At 39.3% G+C, this 21843-nt stretch overlaps 1 protein-coding gene across 2 annotated transcripts in view; it reads left to right on the forward strand.

The window, feature by feature from the left end:
• The first annotated feature begins 1726 nt into the window (after window positions 1-1726).
• Window positions 1727-21843, forward strand: part of LOC138070300 (cytochrome P450 2C19-like) — a 36793-nt gene continuing 16676 nt past the window's right edge. Inside the window, exons 1-5 of one of the 2 annotated variants that reach the window (XM_068961462.1) lie at window positions 1727-1894; window positions 3064-3226; window positions 3397-3546; window positions 14342-14502; window positions 15834-16010. In XM_068961462.1, coding sequence (XP_068817563.1) covers window positions 1727-1894; window positions 3064-3226; window positions 3397-3546; window positions 14342-14502; window positions 15834-16010 — 819 coding nt within the window. The remainder of the gene's footprint in view (window positions 1895-3063; window positions 3227-3396; window positions 3547-14341; window positions 14503-15833; window positions 16011-21843) is intronic. The other variant, XM_068961464.1, reaches the window with a different exon arrangement.

The raw sequence follows: 21843 nt of genomic DNA on the forward strand, positions 1-21843 counted from the left end.
AAATTGTGCTCTACCAGACTACAACTTGGGGAAATTTATAAGTGCAAAAAACTGCAAAGGTACATAAATTTCTTGTGAAGAATTAGAATTGTTTGTATACTTATGGCTGATGCATGTTGATGTATGGCAGAAACCAACACAATATTGAAAAGCAGTTATCTTTCAATTAAGAATAAATTAAAAAAAGAATTAGAATTGTAGATGACAAGATGTAAGGATACTTGTCAGGAAGAATTTTTTTTTGGGGTGTTCAAAATGGTTACATAGTTGTGAAGGGGGTGGGGAACTTTGAAAATACAAAATTGTTGCAAGCACCTGGTAGCAGATGCTGTTTTGAAATGATTGGTGGAGTCCTTGAGTTTGACATAGTTGGCAATTCAAGTTCTCAGTAATGCAGGAACTTATCTAAACACACCCCTAATGACTGTGTGGCTTCATTATGGATGCCTGAACCACAGTTACTGCATTTTGATTTGTAAATGCTCTTAAATATGTCATCATTACCTATTTTATGTATAGGCAAATGTAATATCAGTAAGTACATTAAAATATTTTAAAATCTTTCAAATTCAAGGATAGAATATTCCGGTGTTGGAATAGTATTACAAAATAAACATTAAAAAATAAAATTAAAAATGCATAAGAAGAGACATTACTTTGCTAACAAAGGTCCGTCTAGTCAAAGCTATGGTTTTTCCAGTAGTCATGTATGGATGTGAGAGTTAGACTATAAAGAAAGCTGAGTGCCAAAGAATTGATGCTTTTGAACTGTGGTACTGGAGAAGCCTCTTGAGAGTTCCTTGGACTGCAAGGAGATCAACCCAGTCAATCCTAAAGGAAATCAGTCCTGAATATTCATTGGAAGGACTGATACTGAAGCTGAAACTCCAGTACTTTGGTCACTTGATGTGAAGAACTGACTCATTGGAAAAGACCCTGATGCTGGGAAAGACTGAAGGCAGGAGGAGAAGGGGAGGACAGAGGATGAGATCGTTGGGTGGCATCACTGACTTGATGGACTTGAGTTTGAGGAAGGTCCAGGAGCTGGGATGGACAGGGAAGTCTGGCGTGCTGTAGTCCATGTGGTCGTAGAGTCAGACAGGACTGGGCGACTGAACTGAACTGAACTGAAGATAAACTGATTGTCCTCAGTGTGAGATATCTCCAACTGGTCACTGATTTGAATTCACAGTTAGGAGCCCCCCCCCCCCCTTTTTTTTTTTTAAATTAGCCATACCTGGACCCAATCCCAGGGCATCCCAGGTGGTACTAGTGGTAAAGAACTGTTCTGCCCATGCAGGAGACATTAGAGATATGGATTTGATCCCTGGGTTGGGAAGATCTCCTGGAGGAGGGCCTGGCAACCCACTCCAGTATTCTTGCCTGGAGAATTCCCTGAACAGAGGAGCCTGATGGGTTACAGTCCATAGGTCACAAAGAGTCAGATATGAGTGAACCGACTTGGCATGCACACACGGGCCCAATCCCAGTATAGCTAAACCAGCTAGACTGGAATTTCCAGAGTGATCATTGGACACAGAGAAAACAAGATTAAAGCACAATTTCTTTTTATCATTGGGGCAAAGTCTACTCAGAATAGAGTGCAAAATGGATGTAATTAATTGGTCTTTTTATATCAGGGAGGCCCAAGTTGAATTAGCAGGGACTGTCATAAAAGCTTTAGGTTTCAGGCTCACAGTCATCTGAGTGAGAAGAGAAGGCGCCAATGGATCTGGCTGTGGTCCTGGTGCTCTGTCTCTCCTGCCTGCTTCTCCTCTCGCTCTGGAAACAGAGCTCTGGGAAAGGGAAGCTCCCCCCAGGCCCCACTCCTCTCCCGATTCTTGGAAATATCTTTCAGCTAGATGTTAAGAATATCAGCAAATCTTTAACCAGTGTAAGTAGATTTTATGCTTCTCCAGGGTCTTGCAAATGGTAAGTAAGTTAAGCCTAATTATGAATCTAATACATATATTTCTACGGGCACACTGTCAAAATATGTAAATGTGAAGCAAATTACTTCCTGTAAATTTTGACACTTTTCTTGCCTTTTCAGGTGTATCATTGTCATAAATAGAAGAAAAAGGAATGTGTTTTGCGAGTAGAGAAACACTTAGCTCTTTGTATGGTAAAATGAAAATAATAAAGTATTAAAAGCTGGGAGTGTTGCCTCCCTCCTTTGTTTTACAGCCATTTGCTATGATTTGGGGCTGATTTTTGGCATTTTGTGATTCGAGATTTTCTTCCAGAAGTCATATACTACGTAAGCCGCGTGTTTTGTTCAGAGTCAGGAAAATAATAACTTTTTTGCAAAAGGGCATTGTGCCTGATGTAGAGGAATTGACCTGGGATCAAGACAAGCATGAGTGATTGAAAGAAAGAAGTCATCACTCAGGATTCTGCAGGAAGCTGCCGTCTGTACCCTGGGAATGCTGCAGGGTGCAAGATGCTGTTCTTCCATGAGATGCAGTCTCTCCAAGCACTGCCTCTACGATGTTTCCTCTCTTTCTGTATTAGTCATACCAGTGGATCTCAAATGAGGCTGGGAATTACTGGAATTTATTTTTTGAAATGATAAATTTCTAGTATTCATCATAGGGCTATAGAGTCAGAATGCTGTGTGAGTGATTCTGAAACAGTCAGTTGGCTGATGGTTTAAAGCTGGGCCTTGAGGACTGCTACATTCCTCTTAAGGATCAGAGGGTGATTATGAAGATCTTCAAACTGGAATCCTCTATATATTAGCCCTGGGATGCTGGAAATATCCCAGAATTCCCCTACCTTAGTTTCCTTATTTATAGTGGGGCAAATAAACCTGCTGAAAGTGCTGATTTGAGGATTAATTATAATCTGTGTACCAGTTATTTGGACTGTTATCCAGGATCTCAGGTCATTCATAAGTGGAATCTGTAACATCACCATCATACTTATGAATTGAATTAAGAAATATTTTAAGCTATGTGGCAGAATAAAAACATAATAGTACAATGATAACACATTTTGTATCAGGCACAATATTTATCAAGTATTGACTTCTTTTGGTATTACATGCATTTCCATTCCCAGCTCTCAAAAGTCTACGGACCTGTGTTCACTGTGTATTTTGGAATGAAGCCCACGGTAGTTTTGCATGGATATGAAGCAGTGAAGGAGGCTCTGATTGATTTGGGAGAGGAGTTTTCTGGAAGAGGCAGTTTCCCAGTGATTCAAAGAACTGTTAAGGGATATGGTAGGTGTGTATTTGCACATGTTCAGCTTTAATAATGGGTAGGGGTGGTCAGGGTGAAAAACGGGAATTTCAGGAGCCCCCCAGCAGAGCTTGTTTGTCTCAAGTCCCAAGTGTCAGTTCACTCCTCCTTCCCTAGGATCTCCCTCCTATTCTGTTTCCCCTCCCATCAGGAATCGTATTCAGCAACGGGAAAACATGGAAGGAGACCCGGCGCTTCTCGCTCATGACGCTGCGGAATTTCGGAATGGGGAAGAGGAGCATCGAGGACCGCGTTCAAGAGGAAGCACGCTGCTTGGTGGAGGAGCTGCGGAAAACCAACGGTGGGTGATTCTGTGCTCTGTAACTCTGACCTTAGCAGTCTTCTCTCTCTCTCCGGTGATGTCCTTGGCAACATTTCGGGGCAGCCACATCTTTCCTATGGGTGGTGGTTGTCAGTCTTCAGATGAAGTGGGGAGGGTGTGAAGCACAGAGAGCCGGGGGGCTTATGTGTGTCTGTGATTGTCATGTGTGTCATAGGATTGTCCCATGATGGTACACACAGTGTGGGTATAAATGTGCTTTAATAATGCTCTATCCTGAGGTTTGTGTTCAGTTCAGAAACCACAAAGTATAGTTTTGAGTCTTTTCCTGAAAAAAAGAACAATGTCTTTCCTGTAGCATTAAAGTGGGTTTTCTATTCCAGAGCATTTTACCAGGGAATACTTGTTAATCGGACAGGGTGAGAACAACACTTATGGGGGTGTCACACTTATGGTGAGAATGACACTCATGAAACAGTGACATTTATGTTCATTTAATTGGACAATTTTTATACGTACAGCCTCACAGACATGTCTGAGAGTCACTGAAGGGCCCAAGGCTACAATCCTAGCAAATAGTAATGACATTTAGGGGTTTTAATCGTTTAGGTGTGTCTTAATGCAGTTCTCAATTATGACTTCACTTAAATGTAACACTTAAAAAAAATAACTTTACTGTGTATTTGCCTTTACCGCATATGTGAGCTTTCTCCATTGTAATATTCCCATTTCTAGTTGTGGCTTTTTCTCTTAGAGAAGTCTCTTTACTATTTCCTGTAAAACTGATTTGGTGATGCTGAAGTCTTTTAGCTCTTGCTTGTCTGTAAAATTTGTTTCTTTATCGAATCTGATTGAGAATCTTGTGAGTAGAGCATTCTTTTTTTTTTTAATTTTTATTTATTTTTTTTTAATTTTTACTTTATTTTACTTTACAATACTGTATTGGTTTTGCCATACATTGACATGACTCCACCACGGGTGTACATGCGTTCCCAAACATGAACCCCCCTCCCACCTCCCTCCACATAACATCTCTCTGGGTCATCACCGTGCACCAGCCCCAAGCGTGCTGTATCCTGCGTTGGACATAGACTGGCAATTCTATTCTTACATGATAGTATACATGTTAGAATGCCATTCTCCCAAATCATCCCACCCTCTCCCTCTCCCTCTGAGTCCAAAAGTCCATTATACACATCTGTGTCTTTTTTGCTGTCTTGCATACAGGGTCGTCATTGCCATCTTTCTAAATTCCATATATATGTGTTAGTATACTGTATTGGTGTTTTTCTTTCTGGCTTACTTCACTCTGTATAATCGGCTCCAGTTTCATCCATCTCATCAGAACTGATTCAAATGTATTCTTTTTAATGGCTGAGTAATACTCCATTGTGTATATGTACCACAGCTTTCTTATCCATTCATCTGCTGATGGACATCTAGGTTGTTTCCATGTCCTGGCTATTATAAACAGTGCTGCGATGAACATTGGGGTACATGTGTCTGTTTCAATTCTGGTTTCCTCGGTGTGTATGCCCAGCAGTGGGATTGCTGGGTCAGAAGGTAGTTCTATTTGCAATTTTTAAAGGAATCTCCACACTGTTCTCCAAAGTGGCTGTACTAGTTTGCATTCACACCAACAGTGTAGGAGGGTTCCCTTTTCTCCACACCCTCTCCAGCATTTATTGCTTGCAGATTTTTGAATCGCAGCCATTCTGACTGGTGTGAAGTGGTACCTCATTGTGGTTTTGATTTGCATTTCTCTAATAATGAGTGATGTTGAGCATCTTTTCATGTGTTTGTTAGCCATCCGTATGTCTTCTTTGGAGAAATGTCTATTTAGTTCTTTGGCCCATTTTTTGATTAGGTCATTTATTTTTCTGGAATTGAGCTGCATAAGTTGCTTGTATATTTTTGAGATTAGTTGTTTGTCAGTTGCTTCATTTGCTATTATTTTCTCCCATTCAGAAGGCTGTCTTTTCACTTTGCTTATAGTTTCCTTTGTTGTGCAGAAGCTTTTAATTTTAATTAGATCCCATTTGTTTATTTTTGCTTTTATTTCCAGAATTCTGGGAGGTGGAGCATAGAGGATCCTGCTGTGATTTATGTCGGAGAGTGTTTTGCCTATGTTCTCCTCTAGGAGTTTTATAGCTTCTGGTCTTACATTTAGATCTTTAATCCATTTTGAGTTTATTTTTGTGTGCGGTGTTAGAAAGTGATCTAGTTTCATTCTTTTATAAGTGGTTGACCAGTTTTCCCAGCACCAGTTGTTAAAGAGATTGTCTTTACTCCATTGCATATTCTTGCCTCCTTTGTCAAAGATAAGGTGTCCATATGTGTGTGGATTTATCTCTGGGCTTTCTATTTTGTTCCATTCATCTATATTTCTGTCTTTGTGCCAGTACCATACTGTTTTGATGACTGTGGCTTTGTAGTAGAGCCTGAAGTCAGGCAAGTTGATTCCTCCAGTTCCATTCTTCTTTCTCAAGATTGCTTTGGCTATTCGAGATTTTTTGTATTTCCATACAAATCTCGAAATTATTTGTTCTAGCTCTGTGAAAAATATGGCTGGTAGCTTGATAGGGATTACATTGAATTTGTAAATTGCTTCGGGTAGTATACTCATTTTCACTATGTTGATTCTTCTGATCCATGAACATGGTATATTTCTCCATCTATTAGTGTCCTCTTTGATTTCTTTCATCACTGTTTTATAATTTTCTATATATAGGCCTTTAGTTTCTTTAGGTAGATATATTCCTAAGTATTTTATTCTTTTCGTTGCAATGGTGAATGGAATTGTTTCCTTAATTTCTTTTTCTACTTTCTCATTATTAGTGTATAGGAATGCGAGGGATTTCTGTGTGTTGATTTTATATCCTGCAACTTTACTATATTCATTGATTAGCTCTAGTAATTTTGTGGTGGAGTCTTTAGGGTTTTCTATGTAGAGGATCATGTCATCTGCAAACAGTGAAAGTTTTACTTCTTCTTTTCCAATTTGGATTCCTTTTATTTCTTTTTCTGCTCTGATTGCTGTGGCCAAAGCTTCCAGAACTATGTTGAATAGTAGTGGTGTGAGTAGAACATTCTTGATTGTTGATTTTTTTCTTTCAATCCCTTATTTTTTTTTTTTTTAAGTATGTCATGCCACTTTTTTCTGGCCTGCAGAATTTCTGTTGAAAAGTCAGCTGATTGTGTAATGGGAGCTTCCTTAATTTTAACTTGTTAAATTTCCCTTGCAGCTTTTAATCTCTCTTTAACTGTTTGACATTTTAATTACAATGCATCTTGGTTTGTTGCTTTTTGGGTAGACCTGTTCAGGACTCTGTGTTTCCTGGACTTGATTGTCTGCTACTGATCCCAGGTTAGGGAAGTTTTTAGCTATTTTGTCTTCACATGTGTTCTCTGACCCTTTATCTTTCTCTTCTTCTCCTGGAACCTCTATAATGTGAGTGTATGATTGCTGGTGTCAGAGTCTCTTAAACTGCCCTCATTTCTTTTCATCCTTTTTTCTGTTCCTTGTCAGTGATTTCTGCTACTCTTTCACCTCAGTGATCCATTCCTTCATTTCATTTAGTCTATTCTTGATTCCTTCTAGTGTATTTTTCATGTCAGTTATTATATTCTTCATCTCTGTTTGGTTGTTCTTTATATTTTTCAATTCTTTCTTAAAACCTACTAACTTCTTGCATAGTGTATCCATTCTTCTCCAAAGTTCTTTGATCATCTTTTTTTTTTCCCATTTGAGTCATGTGGCATGTGGGATCTTAGTTCCCTGACCAGGGATCAAACCTGTACCTTCTACAGTGGAAACACAGTTTCTTAACCACTGGATCACCAGAGAATCCCTGATCATCTTATTGATCATTACCCTGAACTCTTTCTTGAGTAGATTATATATCTCCACTTCACTTTGGAACATGTTCTTCTGTTGCCCCATTTTTTCTCCCTAACTTGCTATTTTTATTTCTGTATATCTGGTAGGTTGGTTATAATTCCTGACCTTGGAGAAATAATGTTTTTTAGGATACGTCCAATGTGTCCCAACAACACACTGCCCACTCATCATTAGAGCTATATTGATCAGGATTTCCCCCATGTGGACTGTGTTTGTCTTTCTGCTGTGGGCTGACTACTGTAGGCACCTTGGTAGTCTTGGTTGACCTCGGTCAGATTGGTTGACTGTTCCTGCCTTGTACAGAGGCTGCCAGTTGCTGGTTGGCTGTGCTGTCCCGAGAAGTGGCTGATTGTGGAACCCTGGGGCATTCCAGAGGTAGTGCTGGTTCACTAGTGGGTGAGTCAGGGTTCACGAGATCCAAGGATTGGTGCCTGACCATTGGAAGGTAAAGCCAGGTGCTGAATCACATGCTGGCCCAGGCGAGCAGAGCCAGATCCTGGAATCTGCCTAAGGGGCCCAAGGATCCCAGAGTTGGTATGGGACCACTGGTTTGTGAGACTGGTTCCTGACACAGCAGGCTGTGGGTCCTGGGGTATTCAGAAGCTTGTGTTGGCCTGCTGGTTGTTGAGGCTGGGGCAACAGGAAAGGTGCTGGCCTTTTAGAATTGGGTGGGTTGGGTCCACAATCTGCAGTGCTCTGGGGCTGATGTCTGTCCACCAGTGAGTGAGGCTGGTGCTGAGCCTAGGTGGGTCTGAGGTCCAGCAGGTTGGCACTGGCCTGATGATAACTGGGCTGATCCACAGACTGTAGGCCTGTGGTAGTCCTGTGACTGATGTCCACTCATGTTGCAAAAGGCTGGTCACAAGGCTAGGGCAGGCCTACTGGTTGGCAGAGCCAGGGCCTAGCTGGTGCTATTGTATGTATGTGTAGTCAGTTGTATCCAACTCTTTGCAATCCCAAAGACTGTAGCCCGTCAGGCTCCTCCATCCATGGAGTTTTCTAGGCAAGAATACTGAAGTGGGTTGCCATTTCCTTCTGCAGGGAATCTTCCTGACCCAAGGATCAAACGTCTCTTGCATCACCTGCATTGGCGGGTTCTTTACCAGCTAAGCCACCATTAACCTACTGGTATGTGGACTGGGTCTGCATGCTGTGGGGCTGTCATTGTCCTGGGGCTGTTATCCATATGCTAATGGTGAGGCTTGTCTGACGAGAGCAGGCTTGCTGGTGGGTAGGGCTGGGGATTCTGGCACTGGTGCCTGACCAGTGGTGTTTGAGCTGAGTCCTTTGCTCTCTGATTGTAGGGCCCTGGGATTCCTGGGTCTAGTGCCTGTGCAGTGCTGTTTGGAGCTGAGTCCTGGTCCTCTGGTGGACAGGGCTGTGTACAGGGGTGGTTGTGAGGTCAGAGAATCTTAAGGCAGCCTCTCTGCTGGTGGGTAGGGCTATGTCCCCATTCGGTTAGCTGCTTGGCCTTGGGCAAGTCCTGGTGCCTACAGGCTCTTGGGAGGTAGGAGGGGGTTGGATCATGATGCTAAGCCAGAGGGAAGATTCCAAAATGGCACTTGCCAGCACCAGTCCATGTGGCAGAACAAGCTCCCCTAAATGGCTCCTGCCAGTATTTATGGTCCCAGGGTGAGCCTCCGGTGCCTCCGACCTCTCTGGGAGGCTCTTCGAGATCAGCAGGTGGGTCTGACCCAGGCTTCTTTCAAATGAATTCTTCTGTGCTGGAAGAGCATGTGAGATTTTGTATGTCCTCTTCATGAGTGGAGTTTCTATTTCCTCAGCCCCCTGGGGCAGCTGAAAGTAAGCCCCACTGGCCTTCAAAGCCAGACATTCTGGGGATTCATCTTCCTGTTGAAGGACCATCAGGCTGGGGAGCCCAGTGTGGGTCTCAGAAAACTCACTTTTTGAGGCAGTCTCTGCAATTGTAATTTTTCTTGCCTTTGTGCTTTGCTTATGTGGGGGTGTGGTACTTCACTTCACCCCTCCTACTCATCTCCTTGTGGTTCCTTCTTTATATCTTTATTTGTTGAAGATCTTTTCTGGTGGGTTCTGGTTTTTTTTGTCAATAAAACCAGAGTAAAAACCTTTTTTCTGTGTATTGTTATAGTTTGGGGATGCCCATGAGAGGAGGTGAGGATCTTCCTGCTCTGCCATCTTTGCCAATCTCCTCCCACATTACTTTATCTGTAATTGTTGATGGACCTTTAGAATGTTTCAGGGGAGTGCAGCTATCTCTTTAAGATCCTGATTCAGCTATTTTGTGTGAAAACTCAAAAGTGGGATTGCTGGGTAATATGGTAAATTTCTTTTTATTGTTTGAGGAATGGCCATACTGTTTTTCATAGTAAATCATGGATATTCTATCAAGTATACATAGGGTTCAATTTCTCAACTCCCTCATCAACACTTGTCATTTTCTTCCTCTCTCTGTCCTTCCCTCCCTCCTTCCTCCCTTTCTTTCTTTCTTTTTTGATAATGGCCGGATTGTGAGGTGCTACCTCTTGGTTTTGATTTTCATTTTCTAATGTGTAGTTTAAACTCAGACAGTTCTGGGTTTTTTTTTTTTCTTTTTTGTAATGCAAATACCTGATGTCAGCTGTGATTGCCAAGGCATCTGTTTCCAAACAGCATCCGTTTCAAAGGTGGTTATCTGAAATACACACAAGCTAGCCAGGAGACTAAAGAGCTCTTCCCACTGAGCCTCCTTTGTTCTTGGATGATTTCAATGACAAGCGTTTGGCTACTTGTTTTTCTCACTTTCAGTGCTTTGTATTTCCACTTTCTATGTTCTAAATTCACCCATAATGAGCCCTCAAAACCCTGTGCCCTGAACTTTACCCCAGTGAGAGCAGAACTCTGGGCCACTGTGTGAGCTGTCACTCTCTGTCACTCCACTCACAACCTCACAGTGTGTTCCCACGTGTGTTGGCAATATCCAGGTCTTGTTGGTAATAAAGTTCTATGTTTCAAAGTTTCCTGATGACTTTTGCTGAAGGACTTCTTGCAGTCATAAAAAGAATCACAATGTCTAGTTCATCTATACCTTTGGTAATTGATAGGCTGAGACCAGCACAAAACATGATGATTAACTTAATATTTCCATGTGATTTTCTGTTGCTGCTCAGTGTTCTGTTGCTTTAACTTTATGAACCCTTTTTAGCATTTCTTCTAAGACATGTCTTTGTTGTTGTTATTTAGTTGCTAAGTCATGTCCAGCTCTTTTGAGACCCCGTGGACTATAGCCCACCAGGCTCCTCTGTCCATGGGATTTTCCAGGCAAGAGTACTGGAGTGGGATGCCATTGCCTTCTCCAGGGGATCTTCCCAACGCAGGGATTGAACATGTATCTCATGCATTGGCAGGCGGGTTCTTTACTCCTGAGACACCAGGGAAACCCTGTCATGTCTAGTGTGGATTAACTCCCTCAGCTTTTGTTTATTTGAGAAAGTGATTATTTGTCTTTCATTTTTGAAAAATTGTCTTGTCAGATAGAGTATTCTTGGTTGATAGCTTTTTTCTTTCCATGTTTTGAGTATATCATCCCATTGCTTTCTGGCCTGCAATGTTTTTGCTTAGAAATCGGTTGTTAGTATTATGATGGTTCTACTGTATCTGACATATCACTTGTCTTGCTGCTATCAAAATTCTCTCCTTGTCTCTGATTTTGACAATTTGAGTATAATGTATCTCAGTGTGAATTTCTTTTGTTCATCCTAGTTAGAATGTATTGGCCTTCTAGAATCTGTGTCAGTTTTTCACTCAGATGTAGGAAGTTTTTGCCATTATTTCTTCAAATAAGCTTTCTCTCTCTCTTTTCCAACAATGTGTATATGGATCCCCTTGTTGATGTCCCCTAAGTCCCTTGTATTTTCTTTACTCTTTTAAATATTTTTTTTCCTTTTGTTCTTCTGAGTAATAGCAAATTACCTACCTTTGAGCAAAAATTTTATGTGACTTATTGTATTCTTCAACTTGACAGATTTCAGTTGTTTTTAAGAAATGTATTCTGTTTCTTGATATTCTCATTTGTTCATGCATCATTTCCTTGAGTTTGTGGAACATCTGTGTCACTGTTTTTTTTGGCCTCACTGTGAGGCATGTGAGATCTTAGTTCCCAGACCAGGGATCAAACCAGTGACCTTGCATTGGAAGCACAACATCTTAACTACTGGACCACTAGGAAAGTCCCTGCATCACTTTCTGATAAAAACTTTGTTTAGATAAATGATATTACTCCATTCGTTTAGGATCAGTTTCTGGGATTTATTTTGTACATTGTTTGAGCCATTTTTCCTGCTTCTTTGTGTGTTTCATGACTTTATGTTTAGATTCATTAACTTGAAAAAATAGCTACCTCTTCCAGATTTTATGGACCAGCTTTATATAGAGCAAAAACACTTAGCAAGCATCTTGGCTGGAGATTCTGGGGCCTTCTGAAACCTGTTTCTTTCGGTGGCCGCAACTACTGTGGGCTTGTGTGTAGAATTTCATGACTAGGAAAGCTTGCCAAGCTCATTCTCAGGAGCTAGTCCTCTCTTGCCCTCTTTGTTATCTGTTTGCACACTGAAAGCTCTGTGGTTCAACAGAAGCAAGCTCTTCCACCCTCCCTTTCTCAGTGGCATCCAAAATCTGTAGGCTCCCCTTCAATGCCCTGAATCAGGTTAGACAGTTACCAGTCCTTTGAGTTACCTTCCAAAAAAACCAGGACACTGGATGAAACTCCACTCCTCTCCCCCCATTAGAGGATGAGCCTCAAGTTGTGCACCTTCTTTAGACTGTGTCAGGCCGTGCTGGTCACAGCAAATCACTTCTCTCACCCTCTATTCTCAGTGATTCCAGACATCCAGACTGTGCCAGTTCTGTCAGCACTCCAAGTGAGGCAGGTCAGAAGACACTTCTTCAAGCAGCCCACTGCAGCCCTGAATGCATGCTTCATCCATCTCTTCCCTGGGTTAATCACAACCTGGGGCATTCTTTTGCCTCATCATTGAGGTTTGGGGGCAGGAGGTGTTGATGCAGGTGAAGTGATATTACACTTCTTATCAGTTTTATTGTATCTGTTTTCAGCTTCGTAGTGGCCTATGGTATTGTGACTTCTTAAAAGTTTCTGTAAGTCTCATAAAGAAATTTTAATCCACATATCATTGCTAAACTGGTGTTTCTACGGGGGAAGGAAGGCTGGGACTTCCTCTTACACCATCATTCTGATGTCACTCCTTACTGTATTTTGATTCAAGTAATCTTTAATCACATCTATTTATGTGAATATTGTATCTCTCTATCATGAAATTTTTTTTAAGTTGATTTATTTATTTGACTGCGTCAGGCCTTAGTTGTGGCGTGCAGAATCTTCACTGTGTCATGTGAAATCTCACTGAAGCACAAGGGCTGCCCCAGGGCCTTTGGAATCTTAGCTCCCCAACCAGGGATCGAACCTGGATTCCTTGCATTACAAAGCAGATTCTTAACCACTGGACCACAAGGGAAGTCCCAGAATGTTCTTTGATTGTTTGATTGTACCAATTTTATTTTATAGATCTCCTATCAAAAAAGAAAACTTTTCTTCTAGTATAATTTTGTCATTGGAAATATAATAAACTTGATGTAAATGATGAAAAATTTAAATTTATCAAAGTTTAATATTCTGTTGGGTAAACAGAAGACTAGCCCAGAGGTCTACATAATGTAGCCTTGCCTAAATTAATTAATTTTTATGGTTATTGGAAATGAAGGTCATTTATTTCTTAAGCAAGGAAATTTTTTTAACATTGAAATGACACATAAAGAAACTCCATTTACCAATTAACCTTTTCTGGTTTCACTTATCTGGGATTTGTGTTTGATATAAAAATTATATTTTATATTTACTTTGGACAAAAAATCCAGTTCATAATAATTGTTCAGTCGTATTAGTTTTTCTTCTGCTACAGCATGGATTCTTCCTGCTCTTATACATTTGCTTTTTCACATACACGAAATCTACAATCTCTCTCTCTTTTTAGGTTCCTCATTGCTGATTCTACACATGACTCTTTCAACTATTCACTATATAAAAAACATTTTGAGGTCCCTAACTGTTCTCATTTTCCTGTGTCAGTGTTTATGATACTCAGCACTGATAATGTTAGTAATTAAATGACACAAAAATGGTCTCTTCAGTGTTTTTATCATTTACCCTTCAAATTAACAGATGCCTTAGGTAAAAAACATATAAGAAAAGGCAGTGAATATGAATTGAATTTATTTTAAATTTTTTGATAAAAACAAAATTATTTAAACACCATTTGCAGCAACATGGATGGACTTAGAGATTATCATACTAAATAAAGTCAGTCAGAACGACAAAGACAAATATCATATGATATCAGTTGTATGTGGAATCTGAAATGTGACACAAATGAGTATATCTGTGAAAAACACAGACTCACAGACATAAAGAATAGACTTGTAGTTTCCAGCAGTGGGGGAGGGAAGGCTTGGAAGTTTAGATTAGCAGAGGTAAACTATTATAAATATAATGGATAAACAACAGGGTACTACTGTCTTGAACAGGGAACTATATTAAATATCCTGTGATAAACTATAATGGAAAAAAAAATTGAAAAACAATATATATATATATGTATAACTGATACACTTTTCTGTATAGTAGAAATTAACAATGTAAATAAACTATACATCAATACAATTTAAAGATAAATAAATAGATAAACCTTCTTTAAATAGGTTAACATGGTCTTTCAGATTAAGGTAAAAGTGATGTGTCAATTTTTGCATTTTGAATTTTGCTGTTAAGGGATTTTGTACAAGAAATATTGATTTAAAGTTTCTAACAGTTTACCTGTTGTTTCAAAGATAAAGCGTTTCATGTGTATGTTTTAGTGATGTGTTTAAATGTTTGCTATTCTTCAGGGTTGCCCTGTGACCCCACTTTCATCCTGGGCTGTGCTCCCTGCAATGTGATCTGCTCCATTATTTTCCAGAACCGTTTTGATTATAAAGACCAGAGTTTACTAAATCTAATGAAAACAATAAATGAAAATATCAAGATTTTGGGCTCTCCGTGGATGCAGGTGAGTCCAACGGCCTTTCTTCTGGAGGAATCATTTATTCTCTTTTTCCCATGAGGTCCAGATCTCTATACACCAAGCTGTGGGGTGAAAGCGTGACGAGCACAACCCTGCCCAGAGCTTAGCATCATGGAGTGCTCCTCTAGGGCTGCTGGCTGAGCCCTTTAATGTTAGACAAGAAAAAACATACCCACAATTCAGTCCTGTTGACACTGTTCAGTGGTTTTTCTACCAATTTTCAAAGCCCAGTTTCTATAAACTACTTTGGTAACATCCCCAAAGCATGCCCACACCAGTAGAAGGACTTCCAGGCCCTTATGGAAAGGCTTCCATTACTCACAAGTCTTGTCATTCAGTCTCCACCTAGTTACTACTTCACCACCTTAGTTGGCAGAAATACCTGCATTTAGGAAGGAGGAGTATATCTCCTTTGAGTGAAAGAGTGCTGCCAGGAAACACTGACTAGGTTAGGACTGTTTGATGCTTCAGTTGGCATCCTAACTGACAAGGTAATTGCTTTGGGGATGACAAAAAATGGGATTTTTTTTTTTTTTTTTTTTGGTTTAAGAACCACAAACCAACATTACAGGTGTACCTTATACTGAGCTGACATGTTCTACCTTCTGCCTAAAAGACAGTGGTGTGATCTTACAGAGGTCACTTAAGTGCTCTGGTGCTTAGTTACTTTAGCCATAAAATGTTGAGTTTCATGGTGTCTTTAGGACCCTTTCTGGAGAAGGAAATGGCAACCCACTCCAGTCTTCTTGCCTGGAAAATCCCATGGACAGAAGAGCCTGGTGGGCTACAGTCCATGGGGTCGCAAAGAGTCAGATATGACTGAACGACTTCACTTTCACTTTCTTCACTTAAGACCCTTTCAGTCCTATTAATAAAATACTTATTTTGTGTTTGAGTCTATGAGACAGAGGTAGAAATATCAGGGACCAACTCTGTGCTCTGTATCAGGATGTGCAAACTCTCTTAACCTCTGTTGTCATCTACAAAATGTGAGTCATTGTCCTTTGTGCAAACCCTTATTTCATGGTTGTAGAGAAGAACTGATGTAAAAACCAGGGAGAATTGATGTAAAGATGTTTTCATACCGGAAACATGATATGTATGTGTAGGAAATGATTATTATTTTTGATCCCTGACCAGAATTTTCTCCTTGAAATACTTCTATCATCATAGAAAATTATGTATTTGTATAATAAAAAATACTTCACAACATTTAGAGACCATATTTATTTTAATATTTATACTACAGTTTCCAACCAGGACTTGGCATGTAAGTTTTAGCTATTTATTTAATAAACTGTAGTTTTCTCTTCTAGGTCCTCAATATTTTCCCCGTGCTCCTTACTTTTTTCCCATGGAGTTATAAAAAACTTCTTACAAATACTGCTTATGTAAGAAATTATGTTTTGGAGAAAACAAGGGAACACCAAGCATCCCTGGATATTAACAATCCTCGAGACTTTATTGATTGCTTCCTGATCAAGATGGAGCAGGTAATAGGTTAAAGACAGCTCAATTATTTGATTACTTATGCATTTTATAGATCATTGAATCTTCTGTATCTACCAGGGATGTTTCAGTGGTCTGGCAAGCAATGCTGACAAGCATTTTAAGTACTTGTGTGCATGAATCTATGCTAAGCATTAAGAAGATGTAATATTTAGTCATTAAATAAATGAAATACCTTGATTTTGCTCTTTGGGTGCTAATAATCTACCCAAGGAAAAACAGAATGATGTCATAGGTGAATTGGACACTGATAACAACTAGTTAAAAGTAACAAAATATCGTGGTATAATATGATGATGAACATGATCTTAGCACACAGTGTAAAGGGAATAAAGAAGAATGACTAGATTTAACTGGGCTTCCTGCTTGGCTGGTAGTTGCAAATAGATCAACATATTTGCATCGAAGGACAAGGGAGGGACTATGAGATGGATGGATGATGTATGTATGATGCTGTTTACATAGGCATGTGATGGCAGAAAGTAGGTGTGTGGACAGAAGAAGCCTTAATTGAGTGTAAAGTAAATGGATTAGCAAAGATATGGAGTTATATGATTGTGAGCATGAACCCTGCACCATGTGTTGGAAACACCATTTTTCCCACATGATATGGCAACCTTGGCAACCTTGTCAGAAATCAACTGACTCATAATTTGAGCATTTGTGCAATCTGGCATCTGTTTCAGTAATCTAAATGTCAGTTTTTACATCAGTGGCACATCATCTGGACATCTTAATAACTAGTTTCATAATTAGTTTTGAAGTTGAGTAGTGTGAGATCTCTAATTTTTGGTCACTTTATAAGATTGCTTTGGTTTTTCTGTGCCGCTTAAATTTAGGATAAACTTGTCAATTTATGCAAATAAATCAATGGTGATTTTTATAGAGATTGTGTGAAATCTGTCGATCAATTTATGGAGTAATGTTATTTGAAAAATTAAGGTGAAATTCACATCAATTCAGTTCAGTTGCTTAGGCACGTCTGATTCTTTGTGTCCTCATGGACTGTAGCATGCCAGGCTTCCCTGTCCATCACCTACTCCCAGAGCCTACTCAAACTCATGTCCATTGAGTTGGTGATGCCATTCAACCATCTCATCCTCTGTTGTCCCCTTCTCCTCCTGCCTTCAATTTTTCCCAGCATCAGGCTCTTTTCCAATGAGTCAGTTCTTTGAATCAAGTGGCCAAAGTATTGGAGCTTCAGCTTCAGCATCAGTCTTTCCAATAAATATTCAGGGCTGATTTCCTTTAAGATTGACTGGTTGGATCTCCTTGCAGTCCAAGGGAATCTCAAGAGTCTTCTCCAACACCACAGTTCAAAAGCATCAGTTCTTTAGCACTTAGTTTTCTTTATTGTCCAACTCTCACATCTATACATGACTGCTGGAAAAACCATAGCTTTGACTAGATGGACCTTTGCTGGCAAAGGAATGTCTCTGCTTTTTAATATGCTGTCTAGGTTGGTCATAGCTTTTCTTCCAAGGAGCAAGCACCTTTTAATTTCATGGCTGCAGTCACCATCTGCAGTGATTTTTGGAACCCAAGAAAATAAAGTTTCTTACTGTTTCCATAGTTTCCCCATCTATTTGCGAGGAAGTGATGGGACCAGATGCCTTGATCTTTGTTTTTGAGTGTTGAGTTTTAAGCCAACTTTGTCACTCTGCTCTTTCACTTTCATCATGAGATTCTTTAGTTCCTCTTCATTTTCTGCCATAAGGGTGGTGTCATCTGTGTATCTGAGGTTATTGGTATTTGTGCTGGCAGTCTTGATTCCAGCTTGTGCTTCATCCAGCCTGGCATTACATGTGATATACTCTGCATATAAGTTAAATAAGCAGGGTGACAATATACAGCCTTGACATACTCCTTTCCCAATTTGGAACCAGTCTGTTGTTCCATGTCTGGTTCTAACTGTTGCTTCTTGACCTGTATACAGATTTCTCAGGAGGCAGGTCAGGTGGTCTGGCATTCCCATCTCTTGAAGAATTTTCCACAGTTTGCTGTGATCCACACAGTCAAAGGATTTAGTGTAGTCAATAAAGCAGAAGTAGAGGTTTTTCTGGAACTCTCATGCTTTTCTGTGATCCGACAGATTTTTGGCAATTTGCTCTCTAGTTCCTCTGCCTTTTCTAAATCCACTTGAACACCTGGAAGATCTTGCTTCAGGTACTGTTGAAACCTAGCTTGGAGAATTTTGAGTGTTACTTTGCTAGTGTGTAAGATGAGTGCAAATGTGTGGTAGTTTGAGCATTCTTTGGCATTGCCTTTCTTTGGGATTGGAATGAAAACTGACCTTTTCTAGTCCTGTGGCCACTGCTGAGTTTCCCAAATTTGCTGGCATATTGAGTGCAGCACTGTAAAAGCATCATCTTTTAAAACATGAAATAGATCAGCTGGAATTCCACCACCTCCACTAGCTTTGTTCGTAGTGATGCTTTCTAAGGCTTGCCTCACTTTGGACTCCATGATGTCTGGCTCGAGGTGAGTGATCACACCATCATGGTTGTCTGGGTCATTAAGATCTTTTCTGTATAGTTCTTCTGTGTATTCTTGCCACCCTTTCTTAATATCTTCTGCATGCCATGCAATTAATAGTGTACATTTTGGTTGTATTTAGTGCATTCACAATGTTGTGTGATCACTAGTTCTTGTTTCAAAACTTTCTCATCACTGTACAGAAGCATATGATGTCTATTAAATGATTACTGTCCATTCTCTCCACCCCATCATGTGTCAACTTAATCTGCTTTATGTCTCTATGATTTGCCTTTTATGGATTCATTGTATAAAAGGAAAGGACTTCCCTGGTGGCTCAGATGGTAAAAGCGTCTGTCTACAATGTGGGAGACCTGGGTTCAATCCCTGGGTTGGGAAGATCCCCGGGAGAAGGAAATGGCAATCCGCTCCAGGACTATTGCCTGGAAAATTCCATGGGCAGAGGAGCCTGGTAGGCTACAGTCCATGGGGTCGCAAAGAGTTGGACACAACTGAGCGACTTCACCTTCGATTTCACCTTCACCAGCGTCACCCCTTTTGTTTCTGGCTTCTTTCACCCAGTATAATGTTTTGGAGTATTTTCTAAGTTGTGATATGTATGAGCACTTTGTTTTCTTCATTTATGGCTGAATAATATTCAATTGTATTGTGTACTATAATTTTTTATGCATCCACGTAATGGTCAACATTTGTGTTGTTTTTCTTTGGTGCTCTGAAAGATACTGCTACTAATATCTGTGTACAAATTTCTTCATGGGCACATTTTCCTTTTTGTTTGATATTTTCCTTGGAGTGGAATTGAGAAGACATATGATATTAACAATTTTATGTCTAACATTTGAGGAATAGCCAGACTTTCCAAAAGTGACTGCAACATTTATATTCCTGCCAGCGATGAAGAGTTCCTATTTTCCCACATAATTGCCAATACTTACTTTCTAATTTTTAACACTATTAAAGCTTGCTTAGGTAATGTGAAATTGTATCTGGTTGTGACTATATTTTGTGTTTCCTTAATGAACAGTGACGTTGAATGTATTTTCTTGTTTGGAGAAATATCATCTAAGTCCTTTGTGTTTTTAAAACTGGGTTCCTTATTGTTGTTGAGCTGTTTTTTCCAACATATTGGTTGTCATTTCACATCTTTTATTATGCTTTTGATACATAAACATTTTAATTTTATTGAAATATGATATATATTAGACAAATACATATGTACACACTTATGTATATTTGTTACTTTGGTGTCAAATTTAAGGATCAGTTGCCATTTCTGAGTTTCTAAAGCTATACTACAATGTTTTCTTCTAAGTGTTTTATAGATTTAACTCTTGTAAAATATTTTTTGTTTTTTTTTAGAATTTATTTTTAATTGGAAGATAATTGCTTTACAATATTGTGCTAGTTTCTGCCATAGATAAACATAAATCAGCCATAGATATATATATGTATCCACCCTCTTGAACTTCCCACCTCCCACCCCATCCCACCCCATTCCACCCCTCCAGGTTGTCAGAGAGCACTGGCCAGTGTGTTAATTTGATACATGTACATATTATAGTGATTACCACACTAAGTGAAGTTGCTCAGTCGTGTCCGACTCTGTGTGACCCATGGGCGATAGCCCACCACATTCCTGCATCCATGGGATTTTCCAGGCAAGAACACTGGAGTGGGTTGCCATTTCCTTCTCTAGGGGATCTTCCCAACCCAGAGATTGAACCTGGGTCTCCCTCATTGTAGGCAGACGCTTTACCGTCTGAGCCACCAGGGTTACCACACTAACTTTGGGTTAAGTCCTCTATCTACTCACATAATTACTATTTCCTTTTTTTATGGTGAGGACATTTAACACTGTACTCTATTAGTAACTTTCAAGTGTATAATACAGTATTATTAGCTATAATCACCATAATGTACATTAGATCCCCCAAACGTATTCATCTCACACCTGGAGATTTTTATCCTTTGACCAATTATCTCCCTATTTCTCCTGGTACCCCCACCTTAACTCCTGATAGTTGCTATTCTGCTCTCTCTTTCTGTGAGTTTCTTTGAGTTAGGCATTAAATATATATGTGTGTGTATCATATTTAAATTTTTCACCTATTTTGAGTTAAATTTTTTATTTGGAGTGATCCAGGGTCCATTCAATGTCACTGTTCATTAAGGAAACAAACACAAACACAGGGTCATGTCCTGTGTTTTTCCTGCACCTAGTTATTCCTGCACCATTTCACTGTCAGTGTAACTATCTCATGGTAACAAAATAATTCTAATTCTTCCCTTCCATCCCTTGTAGCATGCTGTCATTCATTCCACCTGTATATAAACATATTTATATTTATATATGAAGTATTCATAAGCATTACTCCATCAAATACATTGTTGTTATTTTGAACTTTTAGCTGTTAAGTCAGTTATGAATGAGGAAAAGAAAACTTTTTTATGTTTATGCATTATTTTCTTTGTAATTCTTTATTTCTTTATGTAGATGTAGTTTTGATTGATATGATTTTCCTTCTCTCCAAAGAATTTCTTTTAACAATTCTAGCAAAGTAGTCATTCTGGTAACAGATTACTTCTTCTTCTTTTTTTTTGATCTGAGCAGTTCTTCATTTCTTTTCCTCTGGAAACATCATTTTGCAGGGTACACGGTCTTGGTTTGTGGTTTCTTTTTCTCAACACTTTAAATATTTCACTCCACTCTCTTCTTACTTGCAAGGTATGTGAGGTAAAGTCAGAATAATTCTCATCCTTTTTCCTCTTAAGCAAGGCACTTTTTACTTTCGGCTTTTTAAGAATTTTAAATTTACTTTTGACTTTTTGTAGTTTGAAAATGTATGCCTAGAGTAGGATTTGTTTTAGTTTTTTGGCAATATTTTAATCAGTGTTCTTTGAGTTTCTTAGATCTGTAGTTTGGTGTATGATACTAATTTGGGGGAAATTTTGATTCATTATTGTCTCAAATATTTTTTCTGCTTCTTTTCCTCTTACTTTTCCTTCTGGCATTCCCAATATGAGTATGTTACACATTTTGAACTTGTCCCATAGTCCTTAGATTTGCTTTTTCCTTTTTCTGTCTGTCTTTTTAAAGTCTCTTTCTCTTTGTTTTAGAGGTTTCTACTGTGATATCCTCAAGTTCATACATTATTTCTTCACTGTGTCTAGTGTAATACTAAGCCTGTCTCCTACTATTATTATAGAACTCTTCATTTATCCTTTCAATTATTTCAGTGTTTGCTTCATATATTTTGTGGCTCTGTTGTTTGGTGCACATAGGTGATGTTGTTATTGTTGTTGCTTAGTAGCTACGTCCTG

Source organism: Capricornis sumatraensis, chromosome 23 (assembly GCF_032405125.1).
Source record: "Capricornis sumatraensis isolate serow.1 chromosome 23, serow.2, whole genome shotgun sequence".
Lineage (NCBI taxonomy): Eukaryota > Metazoa > Chordata > Mammalia > Artiodactyla > Bovidae > Capricornis > Capricornis sumatraensis.